The sequence below is a fragment of the Buceros rhinoceros genome, unplaced genomic scaffold, assembly GCF_000710305.1.
Source record: "Buceros rhinoceros silvestris isolate BGI_N320 unplaced genomic scaffold, ASM71030v1 scaffold7583, whole genome shotgun sequence".
Classification (NCBI taxonomy): Eukaryota; Metazoa; Chordata; class Aves; order Bucerotiformes; family Bucerotidae; genus Buceros; species Buceros rhinoceros.
In genome coordinates this window covers 5,094-26,984 of record NW_010402943.1, presented here as the reverse complement: position 1 = coordinate 26,984, position 21,891 = coordinate 5,094, and the positions used below count along the sequence as shown (strand labels likewise).

At 35.7% G+C, this 21,891-nt stretch overlaps 1 protein-coding gene across 1 annotated transcript in view; it reads right to left on the bottom strand.

Annotated features, from left to right (window-relative positions):
- Window positions 1–2,624: 2,624 nt before the first annotated feature.
- Window positions 2,625–21,891, bottom strand: part of TUBGCP5 (tubulin, gamma complex associated protein 5) — a 23,253-nt gene continuing 3,986 nt past the window's right edge. The window contains exons 5-24 of the mRNA XM_010132808.1: window positions 21,711–21,807; window positions 20,362–20,441; window positions 19,726–19,861; window positions 18,606–18,723; window positions 17,631–17,720; window positions 16,999–17,092; window positions 16,442–16,688; window positions 16,034–16,236; window positions 15,196–15,311; window positions 13,665–13,933; window positions 12,582–12,780; window positions 10,970–11,158; window positions 9,828–10,010; window positions 9,482–9,566; window positions 9,271–9,391; window positions 8,118–8,296; window positions 7,204–7,329; window positions 6,532–6,620; window positions 3,960–4,060; window positions 2,625–2,960 (exon numbers count right to left, since the gene is read on the bottom strand). Of these exons, the coding sequence (XP_010131110.1) occupies window positions 2,914–2,960; window positions 3,960–4,060; window positions 6,532–6,620; window positions 7,204–7,329; window positions 8,118–8,296; window positions 9,271–9,391; window positions 9,482–9,566; window positions 9,828–10,010; window positions 10,970–11,158; window positions 12,582–12,780; window positions 13,665–13,933; window positions 15,196–15,311; window positions 16,034–16,236; window positions 16,442–16,688; window positions 16,999–17,092; window positions 17,631–17,720; window positions 18,606–18,723; window positions 19,726–19,861; window positions 20,362–20,441; window positions 21,711–21,807 (2,769 nt within the window). The 3' untranslated portion in view covers window positions 2,625–2,913. The remainder of the gene's footprint in view (window positions 2,961–3,959; window positions 4,061–6,531; window positions 6,621–7,203; window positions 7,330–8,117; window positions 8,297–9,270; window positions 9,392–9,481; window positions 9,567–9,827; window positions 10,011–10,969; window positions 11,159–12,581; window positions 12,781–13,664; window positions 13,934–15,195; window positions 15,312–16,033; window positions 16,237–16,441; window positions 16,689–16,998; window positions 17,093–17,630; window positions 17,721–18,605; window positions 18,724–19,725; window positions 19,862–20,361; window positions 20,442–21,710; window positions 21,808–21,891) is intronic.

Genomic DNA, 21,891 nt, shown 5'->3' with positions numbered 1-21,891 from the left:
TCCATAATCAAGAATTATTTTTTTTTAAACTATGAAATAATTACTTCTTATTTTACGATTTTTAGATCAGACATATTCAGGGGAAAACACATGTCTTTTCTCACTTAAATACAGATCAGCCTTTTGACATTATGAAAGCAACAGCCATGACATCAGAAAAAGACCAACTGATAAAAAAAAATTCCCTTGAAATTTAAAAATCTGCCACCTAGTGGACTTTTTCAAAAATATGGTTCTAAATTAGAAAACATCCCCTTAAAGCTTAGAAAGTTCGGTTTCTACACGCTTTGCTCGGTATTTTTTATGCTTTCCTTCAGCTAGACTTGACAATTTACAAAACGACAGACCACGACAGAACCCCCTTAAATTGATACACACATGCAATAACGTTAGGCTGCATTTTTCTAACATCTCTGCATTGCTTACCTGAAATTCCAGAACCTCAAGTAAAGTACACTCAAATGCTACGTCTCCTCTGTCAAAGAGGGAGAGTGTCCAGAAGTTAAAGATTGAAATCAATTCAGAGATAACTGATAAAAACAGAAATTTGGAAACAGGGTCAAAAACTGTTCCAGAGGAATGGACCCAGAACAGAATCCAAGTAACAATACAACTCTGTAAAGAAATGAGAGTTATGAGGAAATACGAGCAAATAAATAGCTCAAATACCCCAAACCTCACTAAAAGCCTTCTTTAGGCTAAACAGGTAAATAGGCTTTTTAACTCCTGCCAGGGGACTGATGAAAAGGTCCTGGTGACACCACAGCACATGCACTCTATAAGAAAAGACTTATTTTCTTGTGATTCTAAGAGAAATAGATGCCATAAGACAGACTCATTCAACGGAATCTGTCAGCTAGTATTACTGACACACAAAAAGCTAAGTGTGGAGGTGGTCCATGACTAGAATCAGCCAACATTGCCAGAGCTGGATTTTTCCCTATGCTTTTGTGACAACAGAAGAGCAACCACATATTGGAAGCTGTCTGAAAAATGGTGTGCAGGACCACCTACCTCCAAAGTGCACAGAAGTCTCTCTGCAGAATGCAAGGTTAATTCCTAAGCAGCAAAATCTTCCACTTGCATGGCATCTTTCAAATAAAATAAGCCAAATCTGCAAGTGATTTGCTAGGAATTATTGTTTAAACAACATGAAGGATTGAAGATATGTTTTTTAAGCTAATATTATCCAAGGCAAGTCTATGAAAAGCATTAATTTCACTGAAGGTAATGACTGCATAGAAAGGAGAAATTAGGTAACCACTTGTATTTTGTGCTTTGAAAAAAATCTAACAAGAGATACATCTACTCAAAAAGTAATGAACCAGGGCGTACAAGCACTGAACTTCCTAGTACAAGTATGCCTTTTAAAACTATCAGTATACTATTCAGTTTCACTCTGCGTAAGCAAGAAACAGTTAACAGACAACACACACAGTTTCTGCATGCAATAAATAATAAGGAATCTTAAATGAGAACCAGTCATGGTAAACTGGAAGTACAAATTACTTTTGCTAATAGGTGTCCACTTACCACAAAAAATAGCCACTTGGAAAAGCATGGTGTCTTGTGGTAGCAGAGGATAATACAAACACCATGTTCTCTAAAGCAAAACCTTGGTCAAACAAAAAAGAACATGCTCCAGGGTAGCAGAAGATTTCCCAGTGTTATACCTTACAAACAACAACAACAACAAAATTCTATTCCCTGAAAACATTTTATGGCTATAACTTGGAAAAACCTTTTGAGATCTCCTGTTCAAACAAGAATGCAATATTCTGTTTCATATAAAGTAATTATTAATTCACAGTTAAAAAAAAAGGTTTCATAATGCAAGCCATACCGCCTCACAGTTGGTAGTAATATACTTCATTTACCTTCAGAAAACAGCCCTCAAACTTTTTAAGTTGCTGACTGGATTCCAGCAGAAACACACACGTCAGTGAAATTCTAATTACTAAATCTTTATTTATTCAAATAAATAAATAGGTAAATGGCTAAAAAGAGAAAATCCATCATAAATGCAGGTGTGCTAATGCCAGAAATTTTCACGGGGAGGAGACAGGCAAGTCATCCTGTGCCAAACACATTCCACATTTACTTCTCTGGAAATGTATACTTCTGTATGACAACCTACGGCTTTACATGAGATGAGCTGTTGGACACAAGGTTTGTTTGCGGAAGGCTTAGAAGGAGGACAGCCAAGTCTAAACTTCTCAACCATCCAATAGGTAAAATTAATATATTATAAACTGTGGTCTTGATACTACTTAAAATGTCAAGAGTTACCACTGAAATTAGTAAGCATGTGACCATTTAACATCAAAAATACTGGAATTTTATTGCAATAATCCATTTTGCTAAGTTAATCTTGTATTTTTCAGCTTATGTTAACAGTCGTAACTGCTCCCAAAGAGTTCTTAAGAACCATTAAGCAAAGAAGATGAATGCTTCTTCAAAGAAAAAAAGGCTAAAAATTAACTCCATCAATCTTTTGAATACTAAGAATTGAGTCATACCACTCCACAGTGCCCTGTGACCTATTTACAGCTGCAAAGTTAATAAAAAAATTAAATCCACAATTATTCACAATAAACAAACAAAAAAAATCCTTTTAACAGCATGAAATACATTTTATGTGTTTTCAAGTAAGATTGTTTCACAGGATGAATTTTACACTGTACATGGTTTTTGATGGTGAAGCATATACAGAGAAAAATATTTCCAGAACCAATACACTTAAATACCTGTACATTATTTACATTTTAAAATATTTCACACAGCTCCAAAACATCAGTATCCTCTAGCTGTACACATTTCAAACTGGAGGTTAAAATGCTTACATTTTTTTAACATGGGAATTTCAACATAAACGCTGCCTTCAGTTCTTCAGGAATTCAGTGGACTGAGGTGTTAACTTTGTTCCATGCCAGCCATCAGTGACAAAGCTAAAGATTCCACTGCAAACCAAACCATAAAGAACTGGTTAATACTTGCATTTGCAGCAGTTTGCAAATATGTATTGCGATATTCACTTCTACAGTTTAAAAGGAAGATACCAGTTCATTGTTTAAATTGTAACACTTCAGGATTTAAGACAGTAAGACATTTTATGAATTTCTGACAGTTTACACAAAATTTCACCTCTTTCATCATCAGTTATCCATTAGGTGGTTAATGGATAATTCAGTTAATTCAGGTGGTGAGAACTGGTAAGAAATTAGCTCCTTTGAAATACTATCTGCTGTACAGAAAAAAAAATGAGTAAGAATTGTGGGGCGTTATATGCAGTAAAGTGTTCTCACAGATGCTTTTTGTGGACAGCATCTTGTAGACCAAGTAGCAGTGATGTCAGGTATTTCCTCTTTTAGAAACCCATTAGAAGATACATCTACATCCCAGCTAACCCCATTCAGCAGTTGTCCCCCTAACTCAAACTGGCACCAATTAGCAGTTTAAGCTAATATCAGGCTGCAAGTAGAAGGACAGACATGTCATCTTCTGCTGTTTCTGCTACCAAGAAAGTAACTTCCAACAGATGGGCATTTGCCATTGCAAATGAGACCCCATAATACTGCAATTTTATCTGTTAAAGACATATCACAGCTGCCACTCAACAACAAAACAACAAATGTCCTTCTATGCCTTCCAGAATTGAGTTTCACTCCTTTGTTTAGAACACTGCTTGTCACTTGCTTGACTACACCAGCATCCTGTCGTCAAGGAAACAGGTAAACTGAAGACAGTTGTCATAAAAAAAAAGCATGGCACAAACACTAAAAAAATAATGAAATTAACTTAGCAAGAAATAGGGCTTCATGTCCCTCAGTGAATACTTCAAAAAATGCAATTCTTTAAGATGTACTGACAAACATTAAAACAGATTAAAATGTAAATACATTCCTAGTAAAGTTTCAGTTCCAGTAAGTGCAGGTATATGAAAAGCCTCATGTACTTACAGTGAGGAAAAGAGCCTCGACAGACAGCTTTGTTGAGAACAGTTACAAGGAACATGTGACAGTTCTTAAAATCAGATTCCATCTTCTCTATGGATTCCATCCTACGAAATAGTTTAACAGAGGAACACTTAACAGACCAGCCAATATGTTATCTTCAAAATACGACCAAAACTTCACAGTAAATGACAGAAGTACTCCTTACATAGCATTTTGGCTTGATCTCACAATATTTCAGTTATACCTGTATATACCACTCCTAGCAAATAAAGGCAATTCTGATAGGAGCATCTGAGCACCATTACAATGGCGTTTAATAATTTCCTCGTTACCTTAGAAATATCTGCAGTGACTAGGAGGAACTGCGTGGTTTCAAATGACAACTATTACTCCTACATAGCTTTTAATTTCAAGACAGCCATTCCTGGTCCCTGTTGCTTCACAGCTCCTTGGAGTAAACCTACACTGCCAAATAAAACAGGGACACACTCTGCTTTCCTACCAGCCAGCTCTTAAATTCCACTTTGGACTGTGCCAGCTGGCACTCACCAGGGGAGGGAGAAGGTGTAGTCACAACGGTCACTCCTTTCCTTTTTCCTCTCTCCCACGAGGATGTAGTTGACGCCACATCAGCTACGACTTTTTCCTGACACATGCAAGAGTAGATGCCCTGAGTGTCAGTCTTTAAGAACAGCCTTCACAAATTATTTCTGACACTTTGAATCAGAAAAGCATTTCAAAAATAGCAACTTCCTAATGCCACAGGAGAGCCAGATCCAAGTTCTAGGTAGACCCATGCCAAAGAGAATTAGTTCTGAAAAATATGGATGAGAGCCAGTCCACACCGCCTGGCCTCAGAGCCATAGATTAACCCTTGAGTGTTAGACATAGCCTTGGAGACTTGCCCACTATCGTTCATCCTTCAAGCAGCAGGCAAAAACATGAAGTACAAACTGAGAGAGGAATGGCTGGAGAGCAGCCTGCAGAAAGGGATCTGGGGGTGCTGGTCGACAGCAGCTCAGTGTGAGTCAGCAGTGAGCCCTGGCAGCCAAGAGGGCAAACCTCATCCTGGGGTGCACCAAACCAGTTGGTCAAAAGAGGTGATTGTCCTGCTGTATTCAACATTGGTTGAGCTTCACCTTGAGGACTCTGTGCTGTTCTGAGCACCATGATTTAAGAAGCATGTTAAAGGTCCTTGAATGCATTCAGAGAAGGGCAACAAAGCTGGCGAAAGGACTGGCACTAAAGTCCTGGGAGGAGCGGCTGAGAACTTTGTGTTTGTCTAGTTTGGAGAAAAGGAGGCTGAGGGATGACCTCATTGCTCCCTACAGCTTCCTGAGAAAGCAAAGTGGAGAGTGAGGTGCTGATCTTCTCTCACTGGGATCCAGCTATACAATGCGTGGGAATGGTTCAAAGCGGTGCCAGGGAAGGTTTTAGACCGGACATTAGGAAACACTTCTTTATGCAGAGGGTGGTCAAACCCTGGAACAGGCTTCCTACAGAGGTGCTCAATGGCCCAAGCCTGTCAACGCTTAAGAGGCATTTGGACAATGCCCCTAACAACATGCTTTAACTCTTACTCAGCCATGAACTGGTCAGGCAGTCAGACTAGTTGATCATTGTAGGTCCCTTCCTTATTCTATTCTATTCTTAAAAAAATCAGATTTTATTTTTAATCTTGTCTACAGGATGGCTTACAGAAGAGCAACTGATTCACAGACCATCTTATATCGGAAATTACAGCTGGGTTTCTAAAAAAGTGTTTTATTTTCTTCAATCACGGCACATAAGGAAGGACACATCTTTTCTAAAAATCCCAACTATAACACCATCCCAGGTTGTTTTTACAGAAAATGTACTATAGGAAAGGATAAACAAAAAATAACTTCAGATTTTACCAACAGTACGAAATCTGAACTTGATCTAATGGAATCAAACATTCTGCACAAAAATCTTGACTCCAAAGTGATCAGCAGAACTTTCATTGACTTCAACAGCTTCACATTTTTACCACAAATTTTTTTTATAAAGGTTTTATAGTTTGGACAGTCCAGATTAGCAAAATAGGGAGGTTCAGAGATTAGATTTAGATGACTTTTTTTTTTAAATTAAAAACAAAATTTATTCCCTTCTAGAATGAAGACCAAACTGAATAATCCCACTTCTCACAAACAAATTAACATGAACATCAGTATCTAGCCGCTGACAATTTTAAACTATCACCAGGAAACATGAGCATAAACCAAACCGTGAGCCTCTCATTTTACCATTATGAACAAGTATGAAGAAAAAGAAAAAAAGCTTCTTCGTTGCTGTGCTCTGCAATTTTTTCAAACACTTACAAGTTATATATTGGCCATGTTTTTAATTAGAAAATACTGAACAATACTGCACACTGACAGAAGTGCATGGAATTTGTTCAGTTCTGTCTAAAATAAATTTCACTTTTGCTAAGAATGAAATCAACCTTTGATATCTGCTGTTAAACACTGAGCAAAGTCCTATTATTTCACATAAAGAAATATCTCAAGCTGTGAAATTCTGACCATGTAGAATTTTAGGTATTCATACTCACTTCCAAGCCCCCAAACCAGCCTGCCAACGGTCTGCAAACATCAGTACTAAATTTAACACTTTCATTATCGCTTCTTTCACAAAGCTCACCTAAAATAACAATTAAAACAAAACAACAGTCAGATCGTTCATTGTTACGCAGAATAATTTTTATGCTTATGCTGCAATACAGAGGTATCCCATGCCATTTAATCTGGTCTGTAAAAACAATGTACACATTGTCATTCTTCCAGATTTAAGATGTTTTGCATTTGCTCTCTAATTCATTTCATGGCTGACTATTTCTATCAGGACTAGCCACAGACAAGTACATGGGATAGAAGGCTACAATCCTGTCCATGTACTTCCATTTCCTGTCATACCAGTATGTTGAATCATCGTTACATTATCAAGCCTCAGTTTGTTTGAGCCCTCTCATCTCTTAGAAACAAGTGAGTTCTGTAAAAGCCAATATAAAGAATTTAATTTTATCTTCTCTGCTTGACAGAATTGAGCTGAGATTTGTAAGGGAAAATGGATCTCAGTGTTACCTCTGGAAAAGCTACCATTTCCTCAAGAGTACCTATACATTGCTTAGTATGTATGAACTGCAAAACAATCAGCATAATTAGTACTAAACTAATTTATTGCCCTTTTAAAACTCGATATATCAAATATGCCCTTTTTTACCCACCTTTTCTCTCAGCAGGCAGCGATCATGGATTGTAGATAGATATCTGTAATGAATCTTTATCAATTGATCTAAATCTTTGGCTTCTTCTACCTGATGCTGAAACTCCAAGCCTGTACTGTGGAGAATCTTAAAAAGAAGACCATAGTTAGTAGAGTCCATGTTGCACCCAAGTGTTTATAACTCTTTTCAGTATTTTTAAGAGCTTGGAATTGCTTTATTCATTCACTCTTCCCTCTCAAATTTTAGGCTCACCCTCCAAATTACCATGAATAGCAAATTATCATCAAAAGCAAAAAATTTGAGCTCTTCTCATAACTGCACAATGATGTTTCTCATACAAAGAGGAATATTGCCATTGCATAAGGTCAGACGGACTGTCTCCGGAGGAGCTGATTCGGAGTATATTTTTGGAGTATATTAAACTTACTAAAGGCAAAAAAGGCAATAGTAGAACAGATACGAATCTACAGGCATTGCCTTTATATTTGAGAGGGCATATGTACACACTTTTGGATCTGTGCATTAGAGATTTTTGAGAAAGATCCATTTAACTAAAATGTCTCCAGTAACACTTTTACGAGCATATTTGTTCTTAAAGAGAGTAACAGCTTACAGAAAACCATTTTTAGAAGGCTGTGTTTCAGTCATTCAACACTGGGAGAAACAGTCAAAAAGAACTAGTAATATCCAAAGTTCAAACACAGGCATGCAGAACTCCTCAAGCATTTTTAGAATTACTGATTTAAAACTACCAAGTTAAAACTGAAACATGTTTAGGACAAAATCATTTTGTAGAAAGGATATTAAACTAAAATTTTGGGGTTTTGTTTGGTTTTTTATGTTTTAATGGAAAATAAAACCGCACCTCCCATTACAAGTTCTTAATATACATTAAACTGTGTTATAAGACAAACCCTAGTCATGATGTAGTTGTGCAGGCTGTTCACAAAATGCATTAGTTTCACTCTTAAGAGGAACATGCGATGTATTTGTTGTTTTATACTTTCTGTTTGAGATCCAAATAGAGGAAGTGTTCCTTGTTCTAATAAAGTTCCTTCCTTAACTTGAGGGGTTTCTGCAGCACAGACTAGTTCTAAAAAGAAAAGGCAAGAGTATTATATTGAAGTGCTTAGAAAGACAAACTGCAGCTAAAATGTTACTTAAAACTGAAATCTGTCTTATTATTCTGCACACAACAGTGATGGAAGATTTTTCTTGCAATTTGGATGTGTTATCAAAATACAGCTACAATATACTGAATAGTTTGACAGTATATATACAATGCAATTTGAAAAATACTAGAATAGGAAATGCTATTTAAGAGCTAAAGATTGACTCAAAGGATAAAAAAAATCTACATTAAAATAAATATGTATACCACCCTCCACAAACGGGAAGAGACTTAAGCACAAAGCCATAACCATCAACTTTAAACAACAGAAAACCACATGCTTTTAGGAAGAGAACTACTTAACTGATGTGTAAAACATAGATGAACCCAACAACTTGTCAATTTATTTTTCAAGGACATGAAGCAAGTATCCACTTTACATGGGACAAAAAGTATGAACACTAACGTGGTGAAGGAGACACTAAGAGGTATCTTTCTACAATCCCCAAATATTCAAACTATAGCTTAGAGTATGTATTCCAAACTATCTAGCTTACTTTTTCAATTTCAAATAGAGTACTTTTTCATCCTGTTTTCTTGATGCAAGGTATTACTTATAAAAATTTGGGACTATACATAAAGCAAAACATTAGGGTGTGGTAGACATGTTCTTTCAACAGCGGGGTCTGAAGAATGAAGTAATGTTTCCAATACAACTAACTAGAACTGAATCAAAGAGACAAAGGAGGGTTGTCCCTGAGGCTGAAAAGAAGTGAAAAAAATGCCCTGCATAATATATCTAATTTGCAAAGCTAATAGAGCTTTTTATGTATTTTATAGAATGAATCAAAGTTCTGACTGGTTTATGCTACTTACTGCAGAAGGCAGCAGACTATTTACATCCTTAGACCACAGAACAAGTATTTAGAGTACCTTTCATCGAAGAAGTTTCTTACCATCAAATCGTAAAACATCTAGACTATACTTGGCCCACTTTATTTGCAGCAAGAGCAGAAAAACTTGATTGTAAATTTTTTGGCACTCTAAGCTTATAACTATATCCACAGGCCAAGGAACCTGAGAAGAGGATCAGAAAATGTAAGTCACTTTAATACACCATTTAAACTCTGTTCTAGAGTAAGAACTACAGCAATATTAACTCCCTACCTTGTAACTCAACGTCAAACCATCCAAGGTGTGGACAGGGAGTTTCTTCTTTGTTGTATCAACGCTTTCAAACAATATAGACAACCTGTGCAAGGAAACAAGTGACTTAATTTCTGATAATCCATTTTAAGTTAGTGGTTAGCTTTTTTTAATTTATTACTTATTGCTAAATACAAACTGCCCAATTTATTCTGGTGAACTTGGATAGAAGAGATGACAACAGCTCAAAACTCCATTAAAACAGTATCTTGTAATCAGTGTTGCACTATGCCAGTTAAGTACATTAGTACAGGTAAGTCTGAAAGAAACATAACTAAACTGTATTTTGCAGGATTTTGCATTTTACCTTGAACTGTCCTCTGGATAGCGTTGCCCAACTGCTTCTTGAAGCTGAACATTTAAGAAAGCAACATTCTGCCAAGCTTCCTTTTCTCTAATTTTGTCAAAAATAGATGTATAGAAGTCATACATGGTATCTCCAGCTTCAAGTAAGAAAAAGTTTCTCATTGCTTGCAAATATTCTACAAGCCTAAACAGAGAACAAACATACAACCATTTCCTCAGTCTTAACCACACAAGTGAAATCAAACACAGCTGTCAAAGAAACAAAAATCTTAAAAACTCTTCACTACAAGAACTCAGTATTGACCACAAATTTAATGAAGTCCACAGTAAATACTTTGCTTAATCCTCAGAGAGATTTCACATATGTCCAAACAAAATAAAATAACCAAGTGATTTTTTCCTGTAAGCCTGAACAGCCCAACTAACTTCAGCAGAAATACTTATGGTATTCAGCTGTCTCACAGGCTAAGCAATTTTCAGAAACAGTTTAGAGTTTTGACATCCTGTCCCTTTCTCTAAACCGAACTTAGGGAAGCAGATGCAATTTCAGGCAGAGATCTGTCTAAGAGACTTCAATATGGAGCTCCAGAAAATTATTATATTGATTTTCCTTTTTTTGGATAAAGTAGGGAGAATAATACTGCTCCAAATCTCACAAGAACCATGACTATAAATACATTATGTATTTCAGACAGATTAAAAGCATGATGACTTATGACCACCTGAAAGGTAAAAGGAATAAGCTACACAGGAATATTACTTGAAGCAGTATTAAAAATACCTCATAATACTATCTTGTCTGATTTTATAGTATTATAACTGAATCTCATATTAAATAAATACATTCTGGTTTCCCAAAAATTTAACTTCCGGTTTCCAATGACAACGTTATTAAAAGTACTCTTCAGAAAAGCTTCCCTACCAAACATCCACAGAAGACAAATTATACCTTTGCTGTTGATTTAAGTTTAACCAAGTTTTCACCCAGGATTCAATCACATTAAATCGCCCTTTCCTCCTTAATGATTTTATTGTTATTATCAAATTGGAGTAGAAACACAACATGGAATTCCTAATTTAAGCATATGGCATATCTCTGGTAATTAAAAGAAGTGTTACGGAAAAATAATTCTACTTTCTTACCTATAATCCTTCTTTAAAGTTTGCATTAGATTACCACAGCATTCCAAGTATTGTTTGTCTATGTGCGGATAAAGGCAAGACCTCAAGGTCAGTTCAAATGTCTGGCAGGTCACGGATTCCGAGGATCTATCCACACAAACATCCCCACCAGTAAACTTCTCGTGAAAGTCACTCTGTTCCAAATATAATCTTCAAAATAAAACAAACTACTTAGGGAAGAAGATTCATAATTCATATGACATATAAAACAAAGATGTCATGCCTTCAAAGATTTTAATCAAAATCGGATCCTTCACTCTAAAATATTTCATGCAGAAGTAATAAAACCTGTTTCATTACTATAGCACATACCAAACCTACTAAGTGATCCTTCATACTGTTTTTGTATGGCCAGGAATAAGAATAACAAAAAGGATAGCATACTGTAATCACATAATTGCTCAAGGTGTCATTCTGAAAAACAATACCAAGTTCAAACACTATAAAGCTTAACAAAAATACCATTATGATAGGAACATAAAAAACCCTATATTGTACACACACAGCAGTCAGACAAACCTCCCAGGAAACAAAAACAAAATTCAAAGTAAATATTTGAACAAGAGGCAAAAAAAGCAAAACACAGTAACAAAACAAACAAAAAAACAACCAAACAAAAAACTCCCACACACAGAGAATTAGTTTGGGGGACCTTAAATATTTGCCCCTACATATCATCTGTAATATTATATCAAGAGAAGAGAGTATCTGCAGCCTACACTTAGTAAGTTTAATTATTTTGTCACAAGAAAGATCAAATTACAATTTGTAAAAAGCTATTCACTAGATAAATCCATTGTAAGAGGAAGCCCAGCTCAGAGCAGCTATTGCCTTGACAGACTGCATGAGTCAGACATTTAATTAATCTAACAATTTTGACAAAAAGAATAGTCTCAATGAACAAGAGAATTAATAAGTCTTATATATTAATTATGATTTCTTAAAAAAATCCCTCCTCGTAGGACTGAAATGAAAACATGCAAATTGCCAACAAAACATACGTAGCTATCTTATTATTTGTAATCACAAAATAAGCACAATTTTCAGAGTTCATCTTTCCTGCTAATTTCCAAGATATTTGTAACCTCTACATGACTTTCCTCATTATGAAGAATGAAGAATTTTTGTGCAATTAACATGAATGTTGGAAGGCTTTTAAAGTTAAATTACTTAAGCAGGGCACAACTGAATCTTCATTCTTCAAAGAATATACCTGGTGTAAATCAAAGACTTTGTGTTCAAATTTCAAGCAAACACATTTAGAAGTTTAGATTTTACAAGAGCATTCACGATTAGAACACTTATTTGCTCAAAGCCTGTTATGGTAAAGACTACTTCTGTTTGCCATGCTAACTAACACATGTGAGTAGCAGATTATTTAATGATTTTAATTGTTTTTCTTTAACTTAGCATGAGGGTAGTGTTTACATAGCTTCTGTCACTGATTGCTGATGCTCCTCTTTATTCTGCACTTGTTTGTTTTCAGCCGCAGCAGCAATAAAAATTTGGTCTATCAAATGTCACCAGGCAAAACATTGCTCTGAAAAACACAGCGGAAAGATCGTCCATTTACCTGGCAAAATTAATAGCCAGCAGTGGGTCATGGACATCATCCAGTTCCAGGTGTCTTTCTGCTATAGACTGCATCTTTATCAGGCTCTGCTTTGTGGCCTGCTGTTCTGTAATAGTATCTGAAACAGACTCTTCCCCATGCCGCAGGCGAGACTGCACCGATTCCAAGAACAGTGTATACAAGCTCTTTCGTTCAGCATCTAAATTGGGCAACACATTCCCCGGTCAGAGTTTGTTCTAAGAGAAAACATCATCTAAACTAAAAGAAGAACTCTATAGTCCAATACATAATTGTTAACTTTTAGCATACAAAATTTAGGCCATTGTTCAGGGAAAAAACTCAAATACATATTTAAGTAAGTACTGCTAAACCGGTAGGACTAGTCCTGTGCCTGAGGTCAGGCATATGTTCAAACGGACTGCCGAATGGGTGTCTAAAATATGTAGTATTTCTGAGACTGCTAGAGAACATCCTCCTCCAGATGCAAAGGCAGTTAATTTTTAGCACCTAAAACAACCCTTTGGTATTCTACTACTAAATTATATTTATTGTAAAAACAATAAACATATTTTGTTTCCTAAAAAAACCAAAAAACCACCCAAACCCCTCCAACTTTGGTTATATATCATTCAAAGTAAGTATTCTAAATATCCAAATACCTTTAATCTAATTATTAGCAAGCTTTTTTTAAAGGAAAAAAGTTCAACATGCTATCTCAGAATTATTCAACCACTTAATAATGGAAAACAACTATTTATTAAAAGAAAACAGCTTTACTAATAGAATATACAAGCTGTTTTCATTTGTCTCATAACAAAAAAAAAGTTTAATGAGCACATGAAAACATGTTTAAGAAATTTTTTCTTAAAAGCAAAAAAAGCAAAGGGAACGTTCAATCTTTATCCACCTTGCTTTTGTCACTTGTTTTTATTGGAAGAGTGTTTTTGATCAGACCTGAAGTTACCAACCATGACACTGACATTCAACACGGAGCATTTTATCATTCTAGACCCACAGAAACTCTACTACAACCCGTACTGTCAGAAACCCTAAGGCGTGACAGCCCACAAACTGCCATCTCACCTCTTGACGCAGCCTGCTGCAGAGAGCCATCTTTGCACTGCAGATTCTTCAGCAGCTGCATGGATTTTCCGGCCATGATGATTTGCTTTAGCACAGGTTTCAGAAAAGAGACCATAGTGTGTTGCCTGCTTGAAGGGGCCTGATCACTGCCAGAACTGGCACTGGCATTATCACTCATCTTCTCTTCATTCTCTGTCTTCTCTGACACACTGTATAATGTGTAGGTAGCATACCAAAAATCTCTGTGATTAACTGGAACATTTTTGTTTCTGTGAAGAAATAAAAAGCTGTTGAACATTTCCCTTTTCAAAAGACAAAACTTCATGACTAGAAGATGCCTATTTTCTCTATGCTTTGCCTTTCTCTTAGAATAGTCAAGAAGCACTTCCAAAACTATGTAAAATAAGCTAAATCATGTAACTTCTAGACACTATCTAGATACTTCTAGAAAGGGTGATCACTTTAGCAGGATAAAGAATCAGTTCACAAGAGATAAAACAACTGTGTAACCAAACAACCCCCCCAAAAAACCAAGGCAAATGGAGTAATTATAACTACATTTGTCCAGAAATAAACTATTCACTGTGGCATGCATCCTTAATAACAATATTATTAGGGATCGACTTGTAGATTTATTTAAAACTCACAATGAAGCAAATACTACTGGGAAAGCTGAAAAACCCTAGAGCAGGTGAAACTAATTTCTTAGTTTACTTTGCTTTTTTGTGTTGTTTACACCAGATACACAGTTTGGTCTTTGAAGTCAGATGGAAAACCACCTAAATTAGATAAAGGGAAGTCAAGTAGGACATAATAAGGATGTCAAAGATCTCAGCTACTAAGGATTTATTACAATAGTACTGGAACTGCTCTCTTACTTATGTTCACTGTAACTGGCCTTAACAGACAGAGGTTCAGTTAAGTTTGGCAGATAGGGGGAAACAGATTTGTAATTATGACCCAAAATCCTAATTTCTCCTATTCACTTTTCAATTCAAGCTGTCAAAAAAGGGACCAGCAAAATGTAGCATAAAAAGAGAAGAAAAATTAACAGCACAAATGTTTAGGATATGTGCATGTAATTCAAGACACCAGACTGACTTCTACTACAAGTAGGTAGCAATACTTCAATTCTAAATCGCATTTGATTTATAACAAGAGTAGTAGAAGAATTAAAAAGTAAATTTTGTAATTTTTGCAAACATCCTGGTTTTGAAAAATGGTTAATTGCTTTTAGAAGAATCAACACACACACAGTCAGGCTGATGATTGTTCATTACAGATGGAAAAAGTAAAGCAATTGATTTCTATTCCAGAACAATACCTTATTGGGCTCCATATCTAATGCAATTTCCCTGTTGGGAATTTTGAGACAAGTTATAAAAGGATGATTAAGAAATTAATTCTCCTTAAGTAAAATAACAAACATGAAAACCTACTTTTATTGTCACCCTTTACTTCCTAGTTTCTACAGCAGGTTTTACATTCATACTTGCATAGCATTACATGTGCCCAGTATCAGCACCCCTACCTCTGAATGATAAATTCCTTTGCAGGATCAAATAAATTACCATGGACTATCCACTCATCCACTGTCTGTAAGTATGGCCTCACAGTTTCAACCCAGAGAGAGAACAGAAGGGATACCTGAATTTAAAAGAAAATACGAAAAAAGTGGCTGCATGGTTTTATACTAAGCATTAGGAACAATACTGCGAAGCATAACCTCTTAATTGTGCAATTACCGTTCATAAGATCGACGTAAATACACTTAAGGATTTTTAAAGTTAAAATGTTAAACTAAAAACTACAGCTTTAGTAGTTTTGATGGAAGCCCACATTGCGCATACTGTCCCTTGTTCCTTCTGTCATCACAGTTAGACCCAAAACCAGTTTTCTTTTTTTTCATTCTAACATCTCTTGAGCAGTAAGGGATATTCATAAAACTTTCTGTGTAGAAAATGGGGGGGAAAAAAAGGACATAATGACATCTAGTATATTTTCAGTAGTATAATCAAGTTACTGTAAAAACTCCAAACCCTACATTTCAGCATTAACAGAACTACACAGCTGTAGAAATAGAAGGAGGGAAAGCTATTTCAAAGCTCCCTCTCTGTAACAGCTTCCAGGCCTCTCATTTCCCACAGTTCCTCCCCTCAGACCTAAAAAACACACTGTTGATCTCCTCATAAATCTGATTTTGTCCAAGTTGAGTGAACTCATGTGAGAAAACAGTAATACATTATGTCTGCCAAATTTTTCCTCAATCCTTGGTAGCTGAAGGCTAGTGTACTCTATCATCATAAAGAAGTTTAAGTTAAAAATTTTCTCGTGTGTCATTCTGCTAAGGAAGGAATGATTTCCCCTACCGTTTGTTCAGATGCTTCTCCAACACTGTCATATTCAAGAATAGCTTTGTAGAGAGTATTAAGCAGATGAGATGCTCGTACAACATTTCTAGTGTCTGGTGGTACTTCGGCTACTCCTGTGCTAAAAACTTTGTGAAGTACCTTCAGCTGTGCCAGTCGGGGAGACAACTTATCTATTACTATTGAAAGTGTGACTGTTTTATCTGTTCAAAAAAAAGAAAAGACTATGTATAAAGGTAAACATCCAATAGAAAAATCAAATTTTGTCAGTGTTATTAACGAGGTTTTAAAATGCAGCATGGCATCTTTCACAGTTTCCAAATGCAGCTGCATAATGTTTTTCACGTTTCCCTCTTATAAAAACTTCCTTGTGTGTCCCCCTCTTGTAAAATTCCCCTTGCACTGTACCTTTGTTGATTATGCATTTTTCAATTTCAGTAAGTTCTTCTTTAAAGCTAATGAAATATTTATACAAGGCCCACATAAAAGCTTGGTAGGTTCTGAATGGGGCTTCAGTAGTTTTCTTTGGAGTGGAAACTGTTCCATGTATTACGCTTTCCGGGCTGTGTCCCATCACTTCATCAATAAACTTCTGTAGTCTAAACACAACTTGACCATATGCCGCTATCTGCTCCAAAACAGATCTCAGGCAATTCTAGATGGAAAAAAAAAAACAAACAACCAACATTTTAGAATCATCTAAAAAACACTTGTATTCTATAAAGCCTAAAAATTAAATTACAAGATATTTCTATAAATTAAAATATAATAAAATTCTGCCATCTCTATCACTTCATCACATTCTTAGATATGGGAACGGCCCATTCAGTTTTAATAAATCAAGTCTTCTTAATTTAGTCAAAATACAATTGTGGAAATGTGATTTTTCCACAATCAGTTTAATTTTCTATTTTGCAATCTTCCTAATGACCGATACATTCAGCTGAGATTCAGGAACAACTTACATGGGTTAAATGAGTTACAATAATATCATTCCGCACAGCCACTTTTCCGTCATTCAGCTGAAATATAAACAGCTTTTTCACTCCTGAAAGTAGCCTTGAAAAGAAACAAAAAAGAGTAGTATTTTTCCCCTTTAATGGACTCATAATTATATAATTAATAGAAGAATTAGCCCTCCCTTGCCTAAAAGTGTCTGTTCTTCAAATAAAAGGGGACCACAGATCAACCACAATGATACAATGGTTCTCTAAGTTGTTGCTAGAAGAACAACAAAACACTGGCATCGAGTAAATATCTCCTACAGTTCTTTTCCACTTGAGATAATTTCAAGCTCTAAGATGACTCAAACATACTTTCTAAAATTGGACACTGTTAAAAATCCATAGGGCAGGATAGGAACAAGTTGGTTCTTCTTGACAGTTAGAGTTGAAGAACCAACACATACAAGCAGTAGTGAGCTACTTTCTTGTTCATGAACTGGAATGGTTAACACACATAAGCAGCATTTGCACTGTCAGTAATGGTGCAAGCTAAACGCTCAGTAAGTAATAGTTCTTTTTGCAGACACAGCTTTCAAGGTAAGTCTTGCATTTGCTTGAAAGTGAAACTGCAAGCTTTTTGATGTTGCTCTCACCAAAGAGTTTCCCGTATAACCTGAGTTTCAGTGACTAGCGTTCTCTCTTCTGGCACATATAAAGGATCGCTGGTGTACAAGTGGTGGTCCCTTAGAAAAAAGTAAATAAAAAAATTTAATAGCTGAAATAACAATTGAATCACCTGAGAGTAAGAATGAAGCAGTAATCTTAAGGCTCTGTTTTGTTCTAATTCTGAGTAGATTCAATGTTCATGGGGCATTTTAAGTATATAAAAAAAAGCAGAGTTTGTTTTCATATTGTTAAGCAAAATACTATGGAAAGCATTCAAATATCACCTAGTCATACACAGTAAGACAAGCAATTAAGTAGCAAGTATCTGAAGTATTGAATCTAGGTTGTTTTGGGTTTGTTTTTGTTTTTTCTTCAGTCTTGATCCTTGATTATTTTATTATTTCACATATTACTGCAGTAGTGATACATCAGAATTTGGGTCAGAGGGAAGACTCAGACTTATTTTCTTTTCCTTCTCATTTGCCTTTCAAAACCGCAGCAGTTCACAATTGGATTCTACTTTATGTTCCTTCCCCACTAAAAACCCAACTATGCTTAAGACTAACTTTGTAAGAGAGGCACCAAAAACAAACAAAAAGTTAAGCTTTAGGGAACTCTTCATTTCCAGGACCACTTACAACCCACTGATATTAGCTCCTCAGAGACATTTCTAAGAGTCAATCCAAATGAAGTTGAACAATAAGATTTGCTTCTTTGAGAAAGGAAAACCCTCTCTCTGATATCACAAATTTAATAAAAACTAAATAAAAGGAAAACAATCTATTAATAGAAAAAACAGCAATTTGTTCATCTTATTAACTCATACCCTTTTAATTCTGTTTTTAACTCCATCAGCAATAACCATACTATCTTTACGCTTCCACAGTAAAGATGCTTAATAAAGTCACATTATTTAGCATTATATGCCAGTAAAGAATACGTAAGCGATACTGATTTCTTACCAGACTGCAGCTAGGTTGGAATGCAAGTGCAAACTGTGTGAAAAGCGAGGAGCTCTTCCTGTCCAGTACTGAGGAACTACATGCTGCTCCAGCCAGCTGCGGGCATCAGGTTCACCGACTGTGAAAACATGTGACAGTTGGTGGGATATTTTTATTTATTCAGGAAATGCTTATAAAAGACAGGAAAAAGTTATTAATAAGCCTACCTGCTCAGCTGCAGAATCACAGATCTGTTCAAGTAAGTTTACAACTTTTTACACTTTACTGCACTCACATATATGATACCATCATGCACAAATTAATTTACATAGAAATGCCTCATCTCGTAGGAGTTGCAGAGGCTCTAGAAAATAATCTTGGAGATTTACGCAGTTTCCAATTCTTCCTCAGAAAGTGTCCTTCTGTATCAAGGAATTCTCAAATGATACATACAAAACAAAGCTGACTTAAAAAATAAACTGCCAAATATCACCAACTTTGTCACTGTTCCTTCCTACCATGCATTTCATACATTACCAAAAACATTTTTTGTTACAATTATCAAGAAAACTTTACCTAATCCCATTTAGATACCTAACGCTTATACAACATATGAATACCATGCAGTCTTCTTATACAAAGTATCCTGTATACTACAATATTCTACACAAAAACTTACAGCTAGAGCTAATACTCCTTGAAGCTATTCAAAAGTAAGCCCCAAGTGTTTTAATTACATAAAACTATTCTTTTTTTCTACCTACAACTGAGTCAAATGTTTCTGTTGTTAAACAAATTTTCTTTCAGCATTCTGATACTTAATAACAAAATATTACATTATACTCATACAAATACATGCTACATTTACTGCATATATTCTCATATCTCTTTTGGAATATCCATGTATGTTTCTACATAAATAAACAGAAGTCTTCTCCATCAGCATTAACAGAAATCAGATCAAACCTTCCATACTGCTTATTTACTATTATAAATAAAACAATCAGTGAACAATCTGGTGCACCTTACAACTACAAGTCTAAAACATAACAGCTCACTGAAGGATAATAAATTAAGCCACATTAGCTTGCTAAATTTGAGCATGTATCACCATACCAGAAGAATTACAGCTTATTCTAACCTTTCCAGGAAACATTAGGTACTGTTTTTTTATTTGGGTCTTGGTCTTCTAAAGGTGTCCTGTCCACCTGAATCCCCGAGTCTTCCCTGCTTAAGGGCTGAGTGTCTTCCTCCTCTTCACTTTCTCCAGACCAATCCTATTAGGTGCAAAAATAAACCCAGTACATTTCAGTACAACATAACAAACAGACCTATATTCACTTCCTATTGACCTGAGAAGCTGAACATAAACTGTTTTCTTCTTTCTGCCACTATAAAGTAAATTCAGGACCCAAAGACTAACAAAACTGTCTGCCAGAGACCAGTTTAAGATAAACACAGCATTAATAACCACACAAATGAGAGAATCGGAGAAGATCGCAGAACTACAAGAGTTCTGATGCAAAGCAGGAAGGGGGTCAACAGAAGGAACCAGATTAGTTGCAGGAAAAAGTCCTTCACCATTAAAATACAGTGAAGAACAAAAGCATTTGTACTACTGTTATTCTGCTTGGGGCTGTGTGTATTCCTTGGTATAAAGTATAAAGCAACCTATCGAGTAATCCTGTGAGAACCGTGGAGAGCATACAAATCAGTTCTCCAACATACTTCAAACCAGTTTATACAGCTGGGTTTTTTACCTTAAGAAATTACTTACTGGAGAATCTACGCCTGAGCCAAAGTAAATTTCTTCTCCTTCCATCAAATACTTTACCCAATCAAACTCTTCTTCCTTTTCTAAGAGAAGTATAAACAGAAAAATTGTAAACATCATATAACTCCAACTTCCTTTTCGTCTAAAAGGATTTCCAAAGCTAAAATTACATTGTTACTCTACACCTATAACAAAAGGCATTCCCTTCCACTTAAGGTTACACCACTGTTCCTTTAACAAGGTTATACACTTTCAGACACATAAATTGTGACGTAGCAACCATGTATAATCCTTCTCTATGAATTCTCAACTTTGTTGCTTATACACTCAAAATACGCAACAGAGTGTGCCATAAGCACATTTATATGTACTATGTTACACTGCCCTACATTTCAATCCCAGAAAAACATGCAAGAAGGCAAGGTATCACGTGTTGTGACTAGTCCTGTTTAACTTGATGAAAACATTCTAAATGTATAATTTACATAAGCACAAGGATCCTGGACTGTAAAACAACACAAAGCAAGAACTGTCTTACTCTCCGAAAGACACCACATATCCATGATGTGATATGTAATACTTTAAAAATAACAATCACACTTACAATATATTATATCTTAAACACAAAGCTTACTCAACTGTAATTAGTGTTGTTTGAGATAACCTCTTCATATTCACATTCCTGGAATGGGCTGAAAGTGCATTCAAAACACCGCCGAGGGAATGTGCAGAGATCATTCAAAAAGGAATCTTAAGATGCAAGATTTTCTTTAGGTTAGTCTGAAATGTTCTTCTTTCAGTCTATGATACAACACTGTAAACAAATGGGGGATGGTATCCACTCAAACTTAAGCGCAAGCCTCATTCTTAGGCACTGAGTGAAATAATCCTACATTAGAAAGCAGGCAGCTGGATCTCCCTCTGGAAAGCTTCAAAGGCATCTCCCTTTCCTTGACTACATAGGGAACATAGGAATTTACATAAACCGAAGCTGTTTCAGCAGACCTCATATTGAGGTGCAAGACAGAGACTGAGGATAGAAACCTGTTGTCTGTCTCTGAGCATGCAAGCATTGCTGAACAGGTGGAGAATGTTAGTAAGAGACAGCGCTACAAGACAGGAAGAGTTCCCAAGGTATTTTGGTGGCTGGAAAACTTAATTAGGTGATGTTAAATAAATGAGGGTAGGAAAGATTTGTGGGCTATTTTTAATGTATAAATCATAAAAACACAATCTATAAAGCATCTTGAAGTGAAGGAGGTCATAAAATGGAGAGGAAAAATGTCCTTCTTATCAGATTGTGTTAATGGATTGTATCTTTTATTAGCAACATAAACCTCCTGTAAACTTACCCACTTCTTTGACTCTTGGTTTTTCCACATAGGTAGTGTTGGATGGAGAATCAGACAAACACAACAGAAGAGACAGTATGGAATAGTGTGCATCTGTCTTTAAAACACATTTAAAAAAAAAAAAGCAAGTCAATAAGCAACTAAAAGATTTTGGTTAGGTACGAACTCAGCCTATCATCTG